Source organism: Festucalex cinctus, chromosome 11 (assembly GCF_051991245.1).
Source record: "Festucalex cinctus isolate MCC-2025b chromosome 11, RoL_Fcin_1.0, whole genome shotgun sequence".
In the NCBI taxonomy this organism is placed as follows: Eukaryota; Metazoa; Chordata; class Actinopteri; order Syngnathiformes; family Syngnathidae; genus Festucalex; species Festucalex cinctus.
The window spans coordinates 5,200,132-5,218,237 of record NC_135421.1 but is presented as its reverse complement, the minus strand read 5'-3'; the positions used below and the strand labels follow the sequence as shown (position 1 = coordinate 5,218,237).

The 18,106-nt window shown below is 39.8% G+C and overlaps 1 protein-coding gene across 4 annotated transcripts; it reads right to left on the bottom strand.

Moving 5' to 3' along the window:
• Positions 1-1,843: 1,843 nt before the first annotated feature.
• On the bottom strand, positions 1,844-14,294 carry LOC144030796 (uncharacterized). Of its 4 annotated transcripts, none has more exons than XM_077537377.1 (8): positions 14,104-14,294; positions 13,104-13,186; positions 11,485-11,745; positions 8,613-8,837; positions 4,510-4,737; positions 2,475-2,711; positions 2,304-2,409; positions 1,844-2,238 (listed from the first exon to the last, which is right to left on the bottom strand). In XM_077537377.1, the coding sequence occupies exons 1-7, from the start codon at positions 14,277-14,279 to the stop codon at positions 2,339-2,341; spliced, it is 1,281 nt and encodes a 426-aa protein (XP_077393503.1). In that variant the 5' UTR covers positions 14,280-14,294; the 3' UTR covers positions 1,844-2,238; positions 2,304-2,338. The 4 variants fall into 4 exon arrangements, with proteins under 4 accessions (XP_077393503.1, XP_077393505.1, XP_077393506.1 ...); XM_077537379.1 differs by having other exon boundaries at positions 13,104-13,164; positions 14,109-14,294; XM_077537380.1 differs by having other exon boundaries at positions 13,104-13,164; positions 14,104-14,238.
• Between the last annotated feature and the right edge of the window lie 3,812 nt (positions 14,295-18,106).

Here is an 18,106-nt window from a genome sequence, read left to right as displayed (position 1 = left end):
AGTTTTTCTCCACTTTCGCTCTGTTTTTCTGCATTTAGATTTCAAAGTCATTATGTTGGTAGCACACCTCCAAGGTGTTTTAGTTCGGGATGAAATGGTCTTAGTTTTAATCAGGGCAACAGCATCCAAAACATTCGAGATTTTTGAGGTGAATTCATCCAGAAGTTCATCAACGGTCTCTGCATTTACAGTTGGTGATGCAGCCATTAATTCCATAAACATGTTGCTTGTATTCTCATTTATGTACCTTTTTTTAATAGAGACAGTAGTTGTTTGAACCTCTGGGATTGTTTGTAATTCAAAAAACACACAGGAATGATCTGAAATAGCCAGATCTTTTACCTCAAGAGATAAAATGTCAACACCTTTAGAGATGACGAGATCAAGAATGTGACCTTGATTGTGTGTTGGACCTTATACATGTTGTGAGATACCAAAAGTACCAAGTATATTACAAAATTCTTTGGTATTTTTATCCAAGTTGTTGTCAACATCAATGTTAAAGTCTCCAGTTAAGACCAGATAGTCATAGTCGGTACAAATTACTGTCAGTAATGCTGTCAGCATTTCATAGCGTATACTCACATATACAATTTTCATTACACTCATTCTGGTACATCGGGGGGGGGGGGGGGGGAAATTACATCGCTACAATTATACTAGCTTATGTCAGACTTAAATATTGCTCTTGAACTTTTCTTTTAAATATTTTTTTAAACTCAGCAAGTGACTTGCATCTTTTCAGCTCATTACCAAAATCATTCCACAAATTTACACCTGTTACAGAAACACACCTTAGCTTAATATTTGTTCTCGTTTTGGGTTTTTTATAGACACTTGTACCCCTTATCTCATAAGGACTGTGTCTAATTTCAAATAGCTTCTGAGTACTGTGGCAGAGTAGATTATTGTGTACTTTGTACATTATTTGTGCTATTTTGAACTCAACCAAGTCATACAATTTCATTATATTTAGTTTAATAGTGAATGTGTTGGTTCTCTAAATTTTGATCGATTAATAATTCTTATGGCACGCTTTTGCAATTTAAAGACAAGGTCGGTATTTGTTTTATATGCGTTTCCCCAGATTTCCACACAATAGGGCCGCATCGGTAAAATAACGGTATATAACTTAAAAACAATTGCCGTCATTTAAACGCAGATTTTTGTGGACCAGCCCTAAATTATGGAGCTCAACTGTAATCATTGTTCCGCAAAATAACACAAATGCATATGTAACGCGGCAACACTTTGCCGGTATACATTCCGGGACGTGTTAAATCGACCCGTTTTGCATATTGTTCCAAGAATGCATTTTGTGGCGCAGTTAATGACGTTATAAGGACGTTAATGTCATATCTATTTGTGTTACCAGTAATTGAATTTGTATCGTATTCAACACATTTATGTCAGTGTATGATTACAAAAAAAATAATAATTAAACCGTAGTTTAAGTTGTGTCTAAAATAATGACATCCTGGATGATTCCCCATACAAGTTGCACTGCTCATCTGAGGACTGCTTGAAATTACAAACCTATGTTTTGATTGTGGCCAGCTGATTGATTAGTCCAACATTACATTTTTTTTTTATATTTTTTTTTTACTTTACAAGATAATCTCACATCCCGGATTAAACCCATTTGCGGGCCTGATCCAGCACACGGGCCGTATGTTTGACACCCCTAGATTAAAGCAATTGGAATTGACGTCGCTGATCATCGTGCAACACCTCGGCAAGAAAATATCCATGCCAATGTCACATTTCAGTGGATGATGTTGCCACTCCATACAAAAAAATAAGATGTTGACGTGGCTCCAAAATGCAAAAGACAGACACACGCTGGGCTTGAAGCACTTTATTAATCCAATGACACGAAATTAGCCGAATGTGACCAAATTAGCCGAATTGAATGTGACCAAATTAGCCAAATTGGACCGAATCAAGTGAAAAGAGCCGGACCAGACTTTGGAAAACCCGTTTTCAAGGGAGATCTGGACAAGCCAACAAAAACAACAACAAAACATCAAAGAAAAGAAAACTTAACTGCACTACATTCAATCTCATTATTTTAGCTTTAAATATTTTTCTTTTTTTTTGTGTGTTTTTATTTTTTATTTGTATATTTTTTTGTCATTTTATTCTTTTGTATTTATTTATTTTTTTTTTTTGACAACGGCGGGCGGGCGCGTGCGTTCATCGTCTCCTAGCCAGGGACGGACGGAAGGCTGCAGGAACCTGCGAGGAGGGAAAAGTGCAAACATTATTCCTCACCTGGAAAGTGGGCGGAGCTTCGGGCTCACCTGACCAGCCAGGCCGGCAGGCCGGGCGCTCTCTTCTAAACAAGGCAAACGAGGCCGAGCGCCAGCATCAAGAGAGGAGGCGGGCCGGACAGCGCGGCGATGGCTACTGCACCAAAAAAAAGAAAACAATGTTGAGAGCGGACATATTTGCAGACGGACTGCGCCGCTTACCTTTGTCGTTCACATTGACGGCGGCGGAGATGAAGCCGCCGGCCGTGCACATGTAGCGGCCCTTGTCGCTGGCCTTAAACGTCTTGAAGGAGATGGTGTTGCCCGTCATTTTGGTCCGGGTGCCTTCTTTCACGTCCTTCTGCCATTCGACGGCGCCGCTCTCGCTGGTCTCGCACATCAGCGTCAACTTTCGGCCTAAGGTGGGGTCCGCTTTATCCGCCTTGATGTTCATTCCTCCTTGAAGGGGGAGCCACCGTTTTGAGCGTTAGCAAACATTTTATTTTTCTGCCAGCCATTTTCACACCCCCCACATAAGAATCGCGATTCTCATTTACAATTCAGAATCAATTTGAAATGTCCTAAAATGGATTTCATTTCAATTATTTTATACTATCTCGCCGTTGTTCGTTTGTGTATGTTATACTCGATGTGGCCACTTAGGGGCAGTGTGGTTCCGCGTGTCCTGATACACAACTAAGTTGTAGCCACATTAGAGTCGAACGAGTAGAAGGATAAAATCGCGATCAAGTTATGCCAATAAAAGTTGATTTTTTTTTGGCAGCGTAGAGGTAAGGAATGTTATGAGGCTTCTCTGTCTACATTCCTGAAGCATTTTTGTGATGAATAGGCGTTCTTTTGAGGGATAGAAGTGCAGCGAGTATCATGCTAATTGTTAGCATTAGCGAGTTAGACTGGGCTATGCTAAGCTGGCCAATATGGCCAAAAGCACTTTCGTTTTTTGTTTTTTAATTCATTCAGGACGATTTTGATTTTAATCCATTTTAATTTAATAAACTCAACAAACATTTATTTTAAATGTTTCATTTATACAAAAAAAACATTGCTGTGCAAAATGTAAGACAACAATAGTGTATACTGTACTGATTCTAAATCAGTTTTGAATATTAAAAAAAAAAATGTAACATTCGTTGCATGTTTTGTAAAGCAGCCGTCCAACTTTCTGCAACTTGCGAAAATAATTAGCATTAATTATTAAACATTTGGACGGAACAAGACATAAGAACAGCAGCTTTTAATAATCCGGAAGACAAAATTCATTTTCACAATTTAGCATATTTACAATGACTCGATTTTTAAAATGGTGATTAATCAATTTAATTGTACTGATATTTAGTAGGGCTGTCGTGATAATGTCACCACTAAAAAGGGTTAGGGATAGTTAATAGAGGTTATAGTTATGATATTGCTGTATTATTAGAGGTTATGTCTTTCTTTTTTTTGTGGAAAATTTATTAAGCTGATAAAGATTTTGATCAATCCCAAAATCTGCTTGGCACCAACCGCCATGTTGTTTTGATATACGTGAGCTCAACCAATGCTGTCACCTGCTGGACATAGTTTGTGTGTGTGTTTTTTTTTTTTTTAACTGCCCAATAGTGTTAATGTCAACGAAAAATAAAAATAATTTCAGCAACGCACATTTTTCACTGGTTTAAAACTAAACTAAAATCCTCATTAATAAACAATAACTGGGACTAAATCAGTATGACGAGTGTTGTTGACTTCAAATGTTTTTGACTTCAGAAAAAACTGGGCTAAAATCTATGGACATTTTCTGCTAATCACCACTTGTAGATATACTGTAATTGTGTTATTTTTCATCAAAAAGAAGAGAGAAAAGTTTATGTGAAATAATTTTAAGTCCAATATGTTCAACGATCTGCAGACCAAAAAAAAAAAATAGAGGGGTTAAGTGATTGTCTTGACTAAAATTGACTAAAACGTTGACAGTTTCTGTTGACTAAAACTAGACAAATAAAATAATTACAATAAAGACTAAAATGTTACATTTATAGTCAACTAAAAACGCACTCAATAAAAGCGGATGAGGTTGATTAACTATGATAAAAACTAAAAAAGTGTGATTGAAACTGGACTTTTATAAAACTAAGACAACTTAAAAATGGCGGATAAAATAGTTGATTTTTTACTTTAGTGCGACTGTACTTGTTTGTTTTGAAGTGTTGCGCTTTGGTGGCATCAGGCGATCGATCCCGGCAAAGCACAAACTCACCACAACCGATGACGGCGAACGTCTGGACTCTGCTTCCAGAAGTGGCCACGTATAGGCCGCTGTGCTCCTGTTTCGCACTGGCGATGCTCACTTTTCCGTCCTTGACGTTCTTCGCGTCCAGGGGCTTGCCATTGAAGGTCCATTTGGTGTGACCGCACACGCCGGTGGTGCCTAAGTCGAGCGATTTGTTCTCTTCAAGGGTTACCTCCTTTGGTTTGGAAGGAAGACCTGCCAGAAGCAGAAAAAGCACAAGCGGCAGCAACAGGATGACTCGCGTGGGATGGCAATTCGGAAGTTTTCCACAATTGCCATTTTCAAATTCTGCTTTTTTGGGGGGAGGCGGTGGGCGGGGGGCTGTAGGAGAGAAAGCAGGTTAAGTCAACATCTACTTCCATGTCTGAATTTCTGTAAATGAGATACATGTTTCAAAGTAACATGACCTTACAAATTTTCAGCCTTTGAGGCCGCAATATACCGGCAATATGGTGATAATCACGATATTAAAACTGCCTCAATATATCGTCGTCATCATGTCACGATATTAAAAAGCAGCACATCTGTTAAAGTCGGGTTGATTTCCATTTGAGCAGCTCTAGCATCCTCTGGTGGCTACCTTATGAATTTTCACAAGGCATGTTTTGGCCCTTATGTTTAAAAGGCACGTTGGTGGTCAGATGAAGGTGAACGTAATAAATATGTTATATTTTTCATTGCCGCTGTAATATACAAAAGCGCAATATTGTGGGTTTTTTTAGTATGTTTTTTTTTTTTTTTTTTACTTTACAATATTGTGACTTTTTTTGTATCGCCAACCTCTCCACAATATCGTGATAATTATCGGATCGTGACGTTCAAATCATGATAATATCGTTTCGTGATGTTTTGGATATCAAATACATCCCTAGTCCCCAATAGGGGTGGGAACCTGTGGGTACCTCACGATACGCGATACAAGGCTGGCGATAAAAATTATCTCATGATATGACGATACCGCGATTATCGATATCTTGGTTAGGTCATAAATCCACGATAATATACGATAAAACTCCTCAAGACATCAACAGATGTTTATCGTTTCTTTTTGTACCGTCACTGAAACACAATATTCAAACTGGTGTCATCTTGCAAAAATAAATAAAATCAAATTACTTAAGCATTCAATCCAATTAAATCAACATTAATATTCCTCAGAAATTGTGTGCTTCAAAAAGTCAAAAAAATTAAATATTTAAAAATGTTAAAATTGAAAAACTGAGTCAGTTTTGCTGGACCGATAAACACGAGTAAAAATAAGCTGATGAGTCTTCTTCGCCTGAAGACTTGCATCCATTTCCTGCTACTCTGATGAGGTGCTCCCCCTAGTGGCCCCGCCAAGTGATTGCTCAATAAGTCATGAACAATGGAGCTGTTTATAGTGGCTGTATATTAACTACAAACATCGCGAAGCTTGCATAGGCTTATCGATAATCTTTCAGGGAGACAAAGTATTACGATTTATCATCAGATATATCGTCACACTCTTAGTCCTCAGGAAAAAAAAACTAAATATTGAAAATATACATTGCCGGCTGCCACTGACATCGGTGTGAACGTTCACAAACACCACAGTCATCGCTCGCATGCTGATGCAAAATTTGCAAATTTGGCAAGTTTTTCTTGTAAAATGTCACCAAACGTCCAAGCAGTAGGCGAAAAACGATGCCATGGAATTGAAAGACCGGGAACCAGTTTTTGATGCGCATCGAACGATTCGAGAGCAAAAAGGTAACAATGAAATCGTTGAGCTCAATTGAGTGAGACCGAAAATGTTTGCCAACTTCCTGTTTTGACATTTTTGGGCCTGCATCAGTTTGAGGCTGTTTAGTGTTATTTTGTTGATCTGAAAATTGCGCAATGACAAATCAATTTGATTTGAATTTTGAAATGCAAAAACGAACGCGACATCATGCAAAAACTACAGAGTTGGAGAGTAAAAAACACGTTTTGAATTGCTCATGAGTATACAAAGAAAGGCAGATGTTGACTAAAACCTTCATTTATAAACAATACCTGCGACTAAATCGGTTTAAACATAGAAGGGCCAAACCACGCCTTGTGAAAACTGCACTTAAAAAAAAAAACAGCCACCAGAGGGTGCTAGAACTGCACAAATTTAAATCAACTGGACTTTTTGACAGATGTGCTGCTTTTAATAGCGTGACATAACGACGACGATATTGTGGTAGTTTAGACGATAAGACGGTATTATTGTTATCGTTACATCCCTAATAAAAAATGGACTAACATCTATGGACATTTCAGTTCATGAACAAAAACGACATGAAACTATGATTTTGTAACCAAAAAAACAAAAACAAAAAGCCAACGGCTATAACGTTCCAACAATAACGTTAATCCGACTGCTAAAGCTTGATAACTTGTAGCATGGAGCCATAGTAGCCACTTGTTGATATACCTTAATTGTGTGTTTTGCATAAAAGTCATTAGAGAAAATCGGATGTGAAATAGTTTTAGATCCAAAATGTTCAACTTCTGACAAAAAATATATATATATATACAGTCGTAAAATAATAATATAATGTTGAAATTTTTGCTGACTAAAACCAAATATGAAAACGCTAGATTTATAGTCGAATAAAAATAGACGAAATAAAAACAGGATGGGGTGGACAGGGATGTAACGATACCGGCGATATTGTGATATTAAAACTGCCAAAATATCGTCGTCGTCATGTTCACGATATTTAAAAGCTACACATCTGTTAAAAAAGTCAGGTTGATTTCCATTTGTGCAGTTATAGTACCCACTTGTGGCTAGTTTTTGTAGTGCAGTTTAATTTTCATTAGGTATGTTTTGGCCCTTCTATGTTTCAAATGCACTAATTGTCAGATGAAGGGGATAGCAAAATGCTTTGAAGTGAGTCAATATGTGGAGGAACTCAATGTGGGCTTGCAGTAGCGATTAAGTGCCTCAATATTAAGTGTTATTAGAGATTGAAGGTAGTTTATATGTATTGCTGTTATGTACAAAAGCACAATATTGTGTTTTTTTTAGTATGACCTCATTTTTTTACAATATTGTGACCTTTTGTAAATATCGCCAACCTCTCCACAATATCGTGATAATTATCATATCGTGAGCTTCATATTGTGATGTTGTATCGTGATATTTGGATATCGTTACATCCCTAGGGGTGGAATAACTATGATTAAAAACTAACGAGCGTGATTGAAACTAGAGATGTAACGATATCCAAAGGTCACGATACGTTATCACAATATGAAGTTCACGATACGATATTTATCACGATATTGTGGGGAGGTTGGCGATATTGAAAAAAGGTCACAATATTGTAAAAAAAAAAAAAAGAGCTCATACTAAAAAAAAATGTGCTTTTGTACATAACATCAATGTTATGTTATTATTATGTTTTATTATGACATTATGATTATTATGTTGTGTCATTAATGCACGCACACATTGAGTTCCTCCACATATTGACTTGCTTCACAGGCATATTACGTGCCCCTTCATCTGACAATTGGCGTAGATTTTAAACATAGAAGGGCCAAAACATCCCTAACGAAAATTAAATTGCACTAAAAAATTAGCCACCAGAGGGTGCTCCAACTGCACAAATGGAAATCAACATTTTTAACAGATGTGCTGCATTTAAATATTGTGAACATTATGATGATATTCTGTCAGTTTTAATATCACGATATCACAATATTGTGCTTATCGTTACATCCCTAATTGAAACTGGACTTAAACTGACTCAATTATAAAATGCCGGATAAAAATGAACACTACTCCAAAAAAGATTATTTTTATTTTATTTGATGCGACAAAAGTTGTGGGGGTCGTAAGAGAAAATAACGTGAAAATAGAAAAGCAGTGCCCCAACGCCATCTTGTGGCAGCGGTTGGCAAAACGATCAACTGCGGGGGAAGTGAATTGCAGAAGACGCACGACGGCAGACGACTGTGCAATTTTTTTTGTTTGTTTCACGCCAAACTAAAAAAAAAAAAAAAAAAAACACCTTCACGGGATTCGCTATGATAAAGGCGACAGACCGAGAGAGGAAAATACAAACACTCACCATCAATAGACATTGTGAAAGACACTGGGGTAGCAGTACCATCGCTGGCTTTGTAGGTCCCGATGTGATGGAAACCCAGGTTGGGGATCTCCAAATTGTCCTTAGCATTACCAGCTGCAAGAGGGATGGAATTGTGGCTCCAGGTGGTGGATTCAGCTGGCAATCCAGATTTCAACGTGACCTTCCCGCCTTTGACATTTTTGCAGTCACCGGCCTCACATTCGACTGCCAGAAGAAGCGCACATGTCAGTCGTACGACTCGCAGCATGCAGCAACCACTCAAGTACAACAATGATGTTCGCGATGAAAAATGCTTGCGGTCCAAAGTCTGCTTGAAAAAGACCAAAGTCACACTCAAGTCCCATTTGGAACTCAATCGGCATTGTTTACAGACACGTTCGACAACCTTGATGAAGCTCCGAAAAAACGTTTTCGGAAAACGTTAACTAGTGTTAATTTTCGGCAACAAAAACTATCCATCTATCCATTTGCTTGACCGCTTCGTCCTCACAAGGGTTGCGGGGGGTGCTGGAGTCTATCCCAGGTGGCTCTGGGCAGTAGGCGGGGGACACCCTGGACTGGTTGCCAGCCAATCGCAGGGCACACAGAGATGAACAACCATCCACGCACACAAGCACACCTAGGGAAAATTCGGAGCACCCAATTAACTCTTTTATTGCCACACGTTATCAAAACATTATCGTTCACGTCATCCTTGAAAACGTACTATTTAATCAGATTTTGTCAACTTTCATTGTAATTTGATACAGGGCAGCCCATTGAAGAGATACAAAGCTGCCATCTGGTGGCCATAGTGAGTGTCTTTGATTCCACAACCCATTGACCAGGCAGCACTGCACTTATATGTTGCACTGCCCATAGATTAAAAAAAATAAAATTAAAAAACCCGTAGTTGACGTCATTTAACGTTTGATTTTATTAATCGTGATTGAACGTTTTTGGTAGTCAGAGAGTTAACTTTGGAATGTGGGAGGAGACCCACACGGGCACGGGGAGAACATGCAAACTCCACCCAGGAAGGCTGGAGCCTGGACTCGAACCCGAGTGCCACCGTGCCGCCCCAACAAAAACTGAACAAAAATAATCAACACACATTTTTCAGCGGACTAAAACTAGACTAAACTAAAATCCTCATTAGTAAACAATAACTGGGACTAAATCAATATGCATTTTTGTCGACGAATGAAGACGATGAAAATGTACTTCACTTAAAGGGATACTTCACTTATTTAGCACGTTAAAGCAATAAAAAGTTAATATTTTGTCTATAATTAATTTGATACTTTAATTATTTTTTCACATACAATTAGTACCTTTAAAAACACATTTTGCAACTTGCCGTCGACTGAAAATGACATCACAAGGGCTCAGGTATCCAATCACAGCTCAGCTTGTGAATGTCACATGACCAAACCTAGAAAACAGAAGAGCTGTGATTGGTTACCTGACCCCTTGTGATGTCATTTTCAGTCGACAGCAAGTTGCAAAATGTGTTTTTAAAGGTACTAATTGTACATGAAAAATAATGAAAGTATCAAATTTATTATCGACAAAATATTCATGTTTGACTGCCAAAAATGGCTAAATAAGTAAAAGTATCCCTTTAATAAAAACTGGACTAAAATCCATGGACATTTTTAGTTCAGGAACAAAACGTGACAAGAATATGATTTTTGTAAAATCTTTAGTCTGCTAATCTGTCACTAGTCACTCGTAGCCAATTGTTGACATACTGTAATTGTGCGTCAAGTTGTTTTTCATCCAAAAGATGAGAGGAAATTTGATGTAAAATATTTTAGATCCGAAATTTTCAACAATCTGCTGATGAAAAAGAAAAATACAAGGATAAAAAAAATGACTCTCCTAACTAAAACTAACGTTGACAGTTTTTGTTGACTAAAACTAGATGAATAAAATAATGTTTTCTTGGACTAAAATATAGATTAAAAATGCTTGATTTGTAGTCAACTAAAAATGGACTCAAAAACGGGATGAGGTTGACTATGATAAAAACTCACAAGCTGTCACGCCGCCACCAGAGTGGCGGGTCATGCTTTTATTTGTCACAGTCAGGTTCCTGTTTTATTTTGAAATTACTAACTCTCATCTCACCCCAGGTCACTTACCCTTCCTGCAGCTCACTGATTACCGGTCCACGCCCATGATCACCACCACCTGTTCCCAATCAACCCGGACATAAAAGCCACCTGATTCCTCCCCTCAGTGCCGAAGTGTCACATCTCAGTGCATGGAAGCGTCCTCACAGTCCTTGATTCACAGTCCTTGTCCTATGTCTTGTCTTGTCTTGTCTTGTCTTGACTTGTCTTGCCTTGCCTTGTCTTGCGTCCTTAGTTTGCCCCTTGTTTTCCTCCCTAGCGGAGCACCTTTAGTTGTCCCTGTTTTTGAGTGCCCTTGTTTAATCTCCAGTTTGGAGCTCTTTTTGTTCTGCCTTTTTTCCCTCCTTGAGAGGTGTTTTTTGGTTCAATTGATTAAAGCTGCAGCCTTGTTGGCCAACTTACACTCTGCGTCTGAGTCCTACCTCCTCGCTGCGTGTCACAAGCATGATTGAAACTGCACTAAAACTGGAACTAAACTTAAAAATGGCGAATAAAATGAACACTATTCACAACACGTTTGTCAAAACGTCAATTTTTTTTCCAACATGTATGTATGTATATATATATATATATATATATATATATATGTATGTATGTATTTTTATTTTTTTTTGGCAGAAGATGGTTTAGTTGGGTTTGCAATGTGCCCGTTTGGCAAGGCTGCTTTTATCAAATGGATTGGTCGCCGGGAAAGGGGATGGGAGTGGCAGCATTTTCATAAAACGTCAACTCACCAGAAACGCCGACGTGGAACGTCTCGGTGGTGGAGGTACCGTCTTTGTCGAAGGTGGCCTCGTACACCCCAGCATTTGCTATTTCCAGGCCTGAAACCGTCAGTTTCCCATCAGCTAACTTGCCGTCAGGAACTGTGTACTTCATGCAGTTGAATGTCCAGTCGTTTGCGGTGGCAGCAGCATCAACAGTTAATTCTGCATCGTCACCCTTATTGCACACGGCCACAGCTCCTTTTTCGGCCGAGCAGGTTTCTGCCAGCGCTAGAAAAAGCAGAGATGTTCCACGTATTACTGCCACTGAGTGAGTAGTTTTTTGCCATTTTATGGAAAAATACTAAAATTTCTCATGTAATTTTTTTTTTGGGGGGGGGAATGCGGGGATTTTATATAGTTGTGGTATCAATATTTGGTTGGTATGGGTTTAGAAATGTGGTAACCCATTATCGTGGACTCTATTGCAATTTTCATTTGTGACCTGTTTGTGACATTTACAACAATAACAAAATAAAAACCTTGCTGTATTTGGATTATCTTTTTTCTTATCAATTTCAAACAAGGTGGGGAACTTATACCAATTTTTTTTTTTCCTCAAATTTGGAGGTCTTCAATTGGTCTACATTTCAATTAGAGGAAAGAAAACTGACATGATTTTTTTTTTTTTTTGCCATTTTAAGGAAAAATACTAAAATTGCTCTTCATTTCTTCTTTGATTATGTCATTTTTTGTGGTGCTGGGGCTTTTATTATACTAGTGGTATCAATATTTGGTTGGTATCGGTGACAAGAGAAGAGTTGAGCATCGGTTTAGAAACGTGGTATCCGATTATTGTGGACTCTCGATTGCAATTTTCACTTGTGACCAATTTGTGACATTTACAAAAATAAAAATAAAAAATAAAAATCTTGCTGTATTTGGATTATCATTTTTCTTATCTATTTCAAACAAGGTGGGGAACTTATACCAATTTTTTTCCCCCTCAAATGGGAGGTCTTCATGAACTTTTTTTTCCATTTTAAGCAATAATACTAAAATTGTTCTTTTTTCTTTAATTATTTTTTTTTTTTTTTTTGGGGGGGGGGGGTGGGGGGTGGTATATAGTAGTGGTATCAATATTTGGTTGGTATCGGTGCCTAGAGCAGAGTTGAGTATCTGTTGAAAAATGAGGTATCAGATTATTGTGGAGTCTCAATTACAATTTTTATTTATGACCACTTTGTGACATTTACAAAAAAAAAATCTTGCTGTATTTGGATGATCATTTTTGTTGTCGATTTCAAACAAGATGGGGAACTTATATCAACTTTTTTTCTCCCCTCAAATTGGAGGTCTTCATGAACTTTTCGATTTTAAGGAAAAATATTAAAATTGCTCTTTTTTTCTTTAATTATGTCATTTTCATTTGTGACCAATTTGTAACGTTAAACTATGGTTAAGGTAAACATTTTAGGATTAGAAATAAATAATTAGCAGCTCGGTACTTATCCTACATTTTTCATGCAAAAAGTCAATTTTTAAAAAAAAGTTATTTAAAAGGATGGAAGCTGCATGGTGCTATATAATAATGTTGCGCAATCGTGATGGCGTCCACCGTGCAAAATGCAAATGGCCGCTTGTGTTACCTTGGCTGGCTTGCTGCAGCAAGACGAGGGCCAAGGCCAGCGTCATTCTCATCATCTTCATCTGCAAACAACAATCAAAGCGCCTGCAGTCAAGACAAGTGGGCCTGTCAACTCAATCTTGAAAGTCGCGGTAGCTTTTTTTTTTTTGTAGTTTTTTTTTTTTTTTTTAAATTGCAATTTACATAACATGGCAACAGTAAAGTTGTTATTTTGCATGTACCAAAGCAACATATAATAGATTGTATGGATCCATCACAAATATGATTTTTAACATCTCAAAAGTTAAAGGATAGATCAATAATGAAATTACAAAAGCCTCAATACGAGATTATACATTTATGTTTGTGTTCTTTAATCGAACAAATAAAACCCCGTGGGGTCATTTACTCAACATTTTATAACATAAGACAACTGCGCATGTGCATTACGTCACAGCATCGAGTGCGTGACCAAAGATCATCCGTTACTCACGAGATAGTACATTCATTTCATTTCCACTGCAATTTTAAAAAGAAAGAAAAGAAAAAGTGAAAATAGTACACAAAGGATGAAAAACAATTCGATCTTATATATTCCACAATTCAGTCGGAAATTCTTTTAAAAACTTTTTTTTTTGGAATATGTAAAGTCGCGCTAGCTAGACAGACTGCATCCCCTCGAAATGAGGCAGTAAAAACGCATCAATGCTGGGTGATTTTTGCTCTTTATTAGTAATAGTGGAAGAAAATAAACATCTACTTTGAAGTCTCTTTACAGTATTTGTCCCGAGGCCGAAATCTTCACTTAATTGTGACCCATTTCCGGTTAGATTAAGCTACTGTGTAATCATAATTTAGTCTGCCGATTAAGCATTTGGCAAACTTTTAGCTCCATGACTTTGAAGTATCTTAAAATTGTAAAAATAAATAAATAAATAATTAAATAAAAAGTCACTTGAAAAGTCACTTGACAAAAAAAAAAAGTCCATACTTTCGTAACTCAGTAGTGAAATCGAGCTTGCCTTGCCTCTTTATGGTCTTGGTGTCGGTCCGCAGTCGTGCCTGGGTGTGGACTATCTGGGGTCGTGCTGGTGCTCCGGTGGCGGTGCGGGTGTGAATGCCAATGGCGAGAGGAGCGAGCGAGCGGCAGTCGGGCGAGCGAGCCCGAGTGACGTGGGGGCCCTTTGACGCCTTGCATGTGCACGCAAAGGCAAGAGCGAACCTTTATTTGCTTTCTTCTTCTTTTTATTTATTTATTTATTTTTTATTTTTTTACATAACCGGCACTTTTCAAAGGCAACGGACAACATTATAATGAAGCTGCAATGAAATGTCTGATCCAATGTTTCATCAGAAAAATACAAGTCAATGTTTCTATATTTTTGCACTAAATCTGCCATCGTCTTCAGGTTTTAACACATGGTTCGGTTGGAGCCTTTATGAAACTAGCTGTAAAGTGCTATAAGTCAAGACATTTTTCAAATCACTGTCAAAAATTGATTAAAAGGGACACGTCAGACGTAATGCCGTTATTATAATTTTATACATAATTTCAATATAATTTATTTTACTATTCAATTCAATTCCATTTTTTTTATTTCAATCATTTTTTTAAAAATGAAAAGGGGACAGAAAGAAGTCAAACTTGTGATGTCTAACCTAATCAACACAAAATGAATGACAGCAAGAAGTCAAGACATGTTCAACATCATTTTACAAATTAATTCAACTGCATGATTAGTAATTGTGCTTTTCTACAATTTTTTTTGTTTTAAATTAAATACACTGATATGATTTGGTTTCCAGATCCAGATTCTTCCAATTGAAATACATCGTTCTTTTTGTTTTGCTATATATATATATATATATATATATATATATATATATATATATATATATATATATATATATATATATATATATATATATCGATTCCTCCTCTTGATTTATACTCACTTTCCATTTTTATTTTTTTTTAAAATCTGATTTGCATGTTATTTGGTAAAATGGCCATTGGCCTTTATACATTATTTACATTTATACATTATCCATCAATTCATTCCATTTAAAAGTATTTAGTTGTATAAATATTGGATGAGTGTGTATGTATTTACATGGGGCATTAATGGTTGAGATTAGGAAAAGGCACAGTGAGGTTGTAACAAATACACAAACAAACAAATCTGGAAAAGATGAATGTCATCTATTTTTTTGGAGGGGCGAGTGATCATAATTAACAAAATCAAAACACATTGCGCTTTTGTCTTTATATCACATGTATGTTTAATCACATACACATGCTGACAGACATGAGTCTGTCATCACATAAACAGATAGTTCAAAGCAAACATGGTGACACAGCATCTAGTTGTTATGCTGCACTCCAATTGAAAAAAAAAAAGAAGTGGTGACTAACGCTTGTGTTTGTTGACGCTTGTTGCTCGTGCGACGTTAGTCAATCGAGGCTCGGTTTTGACTGAAGAGGAAACTGAAAGAGGAAATGTCCGTTCCAATACTTTTGCTCACTTGCAAACAGGCCAAGCGGCTTCAAATTGTTCAGCATTCCTAGATTAAAGCAGGCGTAGTGAGAAATGGAATATATGTAACAGTGTTACCTATTAAGGATACAAAAATAAATGAATTAACTGTATTCCCTTACAGTTAAAACTAATCTGAATATAGTTAACGCTTATTAAAATTAAATTAAAAATTGGATTATTTTGCAGGCTTACATTTTTAATGCGGGGAGACGATGACAGTCGACTCCTTGATGCTCGACAATTGTTGGCCAAACAAGAGTTCCCGGAGATGAGCGAATGGACCTCTGTTGGCGCTCCAATGGAAGGTTTTTTATTTTTTTTGTTTTTTGTTTTTTTTTTTTGGGGGGGGGGGTTGGCCAGCAATTAAATGAGACAGTTCACTGTCTGAATTCGTGTTAGTCTAACGACACATCCATCCATCCATCCATCTTCTTCCGCTTATCCGGGGTCGGGTCGCGGGGGCAGCAGCTTCAGGAGGGAAACCCAGACTTCCCTCTCCCCAGCCACTTCAACCAGCTCCTCCGGTGGGATCCCGAGGCGTTCCCAGGCCAACCGAGAGACATAGTCTCTCCAGTGTGTCCCGGGTTGTCCCCGGGGCCTCCCGCCAGTGGGACATGCCCGGAACACCTCCCCAGGGAGGCGTCCGGGAGGCATCCGAACCAGATGCCCCAGCCACCTCAGCTGGCTCCTCTCAACGCGGAGGAGCAGTGGCTCGACTTTGAGTCCCTCCCGGATGTCCGAGCTTCTCACCCTATCTCTAAGGGAGAGCCCGGACACCCTGCGGAGGAAACTCATTTCGGCCGCTTGTATCCGGGATCTCGTTCTTTCGGTCACGACCCACAGCTCGTGACCATAGGTGAGGGTTGGAACGTAGATCGACCGGTAAATCGAGAGCTTTGCCTTTTGGCTCAGCTCTTTCTTTACCACGACGGACCGATACAGAGTCCGCATCACTGCAGACGCTGCACCGATCCGCCTGTCGATCTCCCGCTCCATCCTACCCTCACTCGTGAACAAGACCCCAAGATACTTGAACTCCTCCACTTGGGGCAGGATCTCATCCCCGACCTGGAGACGACACTCCACCCTTTTCCGACTGAGGACCATGGTCTCGGATTTGGAGGTGCTGATCCTCATCCCAGCCGCTTCACACTCGGCTGCGAACCGCTCCAGTGAGAGCTGAAGGCCCCGGCCCGATGAAGCCAACAGCACCACATCATCTGCAAAGAGCAGAGATGCAATGCTGAGGCCACCAAACCGGAACCCCTCCACGCCTCGGCTGCGCCTAGAAATTCTGTCCATAAAAGTTATGAACAGAATCGGTGACAAAGGGCAACCTTGGCGGAGTCCAACCCTCACCGGAAACGAATCCGACTTACTGCCGGCAATGCGGACCAAACTCTGGCAACGGTCGTACAGGGACCGAACAGCCCGTATCAAGGGGCCCGGCACCCCGTACTCCCGAAGCACCCCCGACAGAACTCCCCGAGGGACACGGTCGAACGCCTTCTCCAAATCCACAAAACACATGTGGACTGGTTGAGCGAACTCCCACGCACCCTCGAGGACCCTGCGGAGGGTGTAGAGCTGGTCCAATGTTCCACGGCCAGGACGAAAACCACACTGCTCCTCCTGAATCCGAGATTCGACCTCCCGACGGACCCTCCTCTCCAGCACCCCTGAATAGACCTTACCAGGGAGGCTGAGGAGTGTGATCCCTCTGTAGTTGGAACACACCCTCCGGTCCCCCTTCTTAAAAAGGGGGACCACCACCCCGGTCTGCCAATCCAGAGGCACTGTCCCCGATGTCCACGCCATGTTGTAGAGGCGTGTCAACCACGACAGCCCCACAACATCCAGAGTCTTTAGGAACTCCGGGCGGATCTCATCCACCCCCGGGGCCCTGCCACCGAGGAGCTTTCCAACCACCTCAGTGACTTCGACCCCAGAGATAGGAGAGCCCACCCCAGAGTCCCCAGACTCTGCTTCCTCAAAAGGAGAAGTGTTGGTGGAATTGAGGAGGTCTTCGAAGTATTCCCCCCACCGCTTCACGACGTCCCGAGTCGAGGTCAGCAGCACCCCATCGCCACTATACACAGTGTAAATGGTGCACTGCTTTCCTCTCCTGAGACGCCGGATGGTGGACCAGAATTTCCTCGAAGCCGTCCGGAAGTCGTTTTCCATGGCCTCACCGAACTCCTCCCATGTCCGAGTTTTTGCCTCAGCAACCGCCGAAGCCGCGTTCCGCTTGGCCATCCGGTACCCGTCAGCTGCCTCCGGAGTCCGACAGGCCAAAAAGGCCCGATAGGACTCCTTCTTCAGCTTGACGGCATCCCTTACCGCTGGTGTCCACCAGCGGGTTCGAAGATTGCCGCCGCGACAGGCACCGACCACCTTACGGCCACAGCTCCGATCGGCCGCCTCAACAATGGAGGCGCGGAACATGGCCCATTCGGACTCAATGTCCCCCGCCTCCCCCGAGACA

Bases quoted from the DNA above. Each gene is read 5' to 3' on its own strand.
- LOC144030796 (XM_077537377.1), bottom strand. From the start codon at position 14,279: ATGCAAGGCGTCAAAGGGCCCCCACGTCACTCGGGCTCGCTCGCCCGA. The intron at 8,838-11,484 runs GTGAGTTGACGT...TTCTTCTGGCAG, and splicing joins GTTCCACGTCGGCGTTTCTG to TCGAATGTGAGGCCGGTGAC. The intron at 4,738-8,612 runs GTGAGTGTTTGT...TGCTTCTGGCAG, and splicing joins TTTCACAATGTCTATTGATG to GTCTTCCTTCCAAACCAAAG.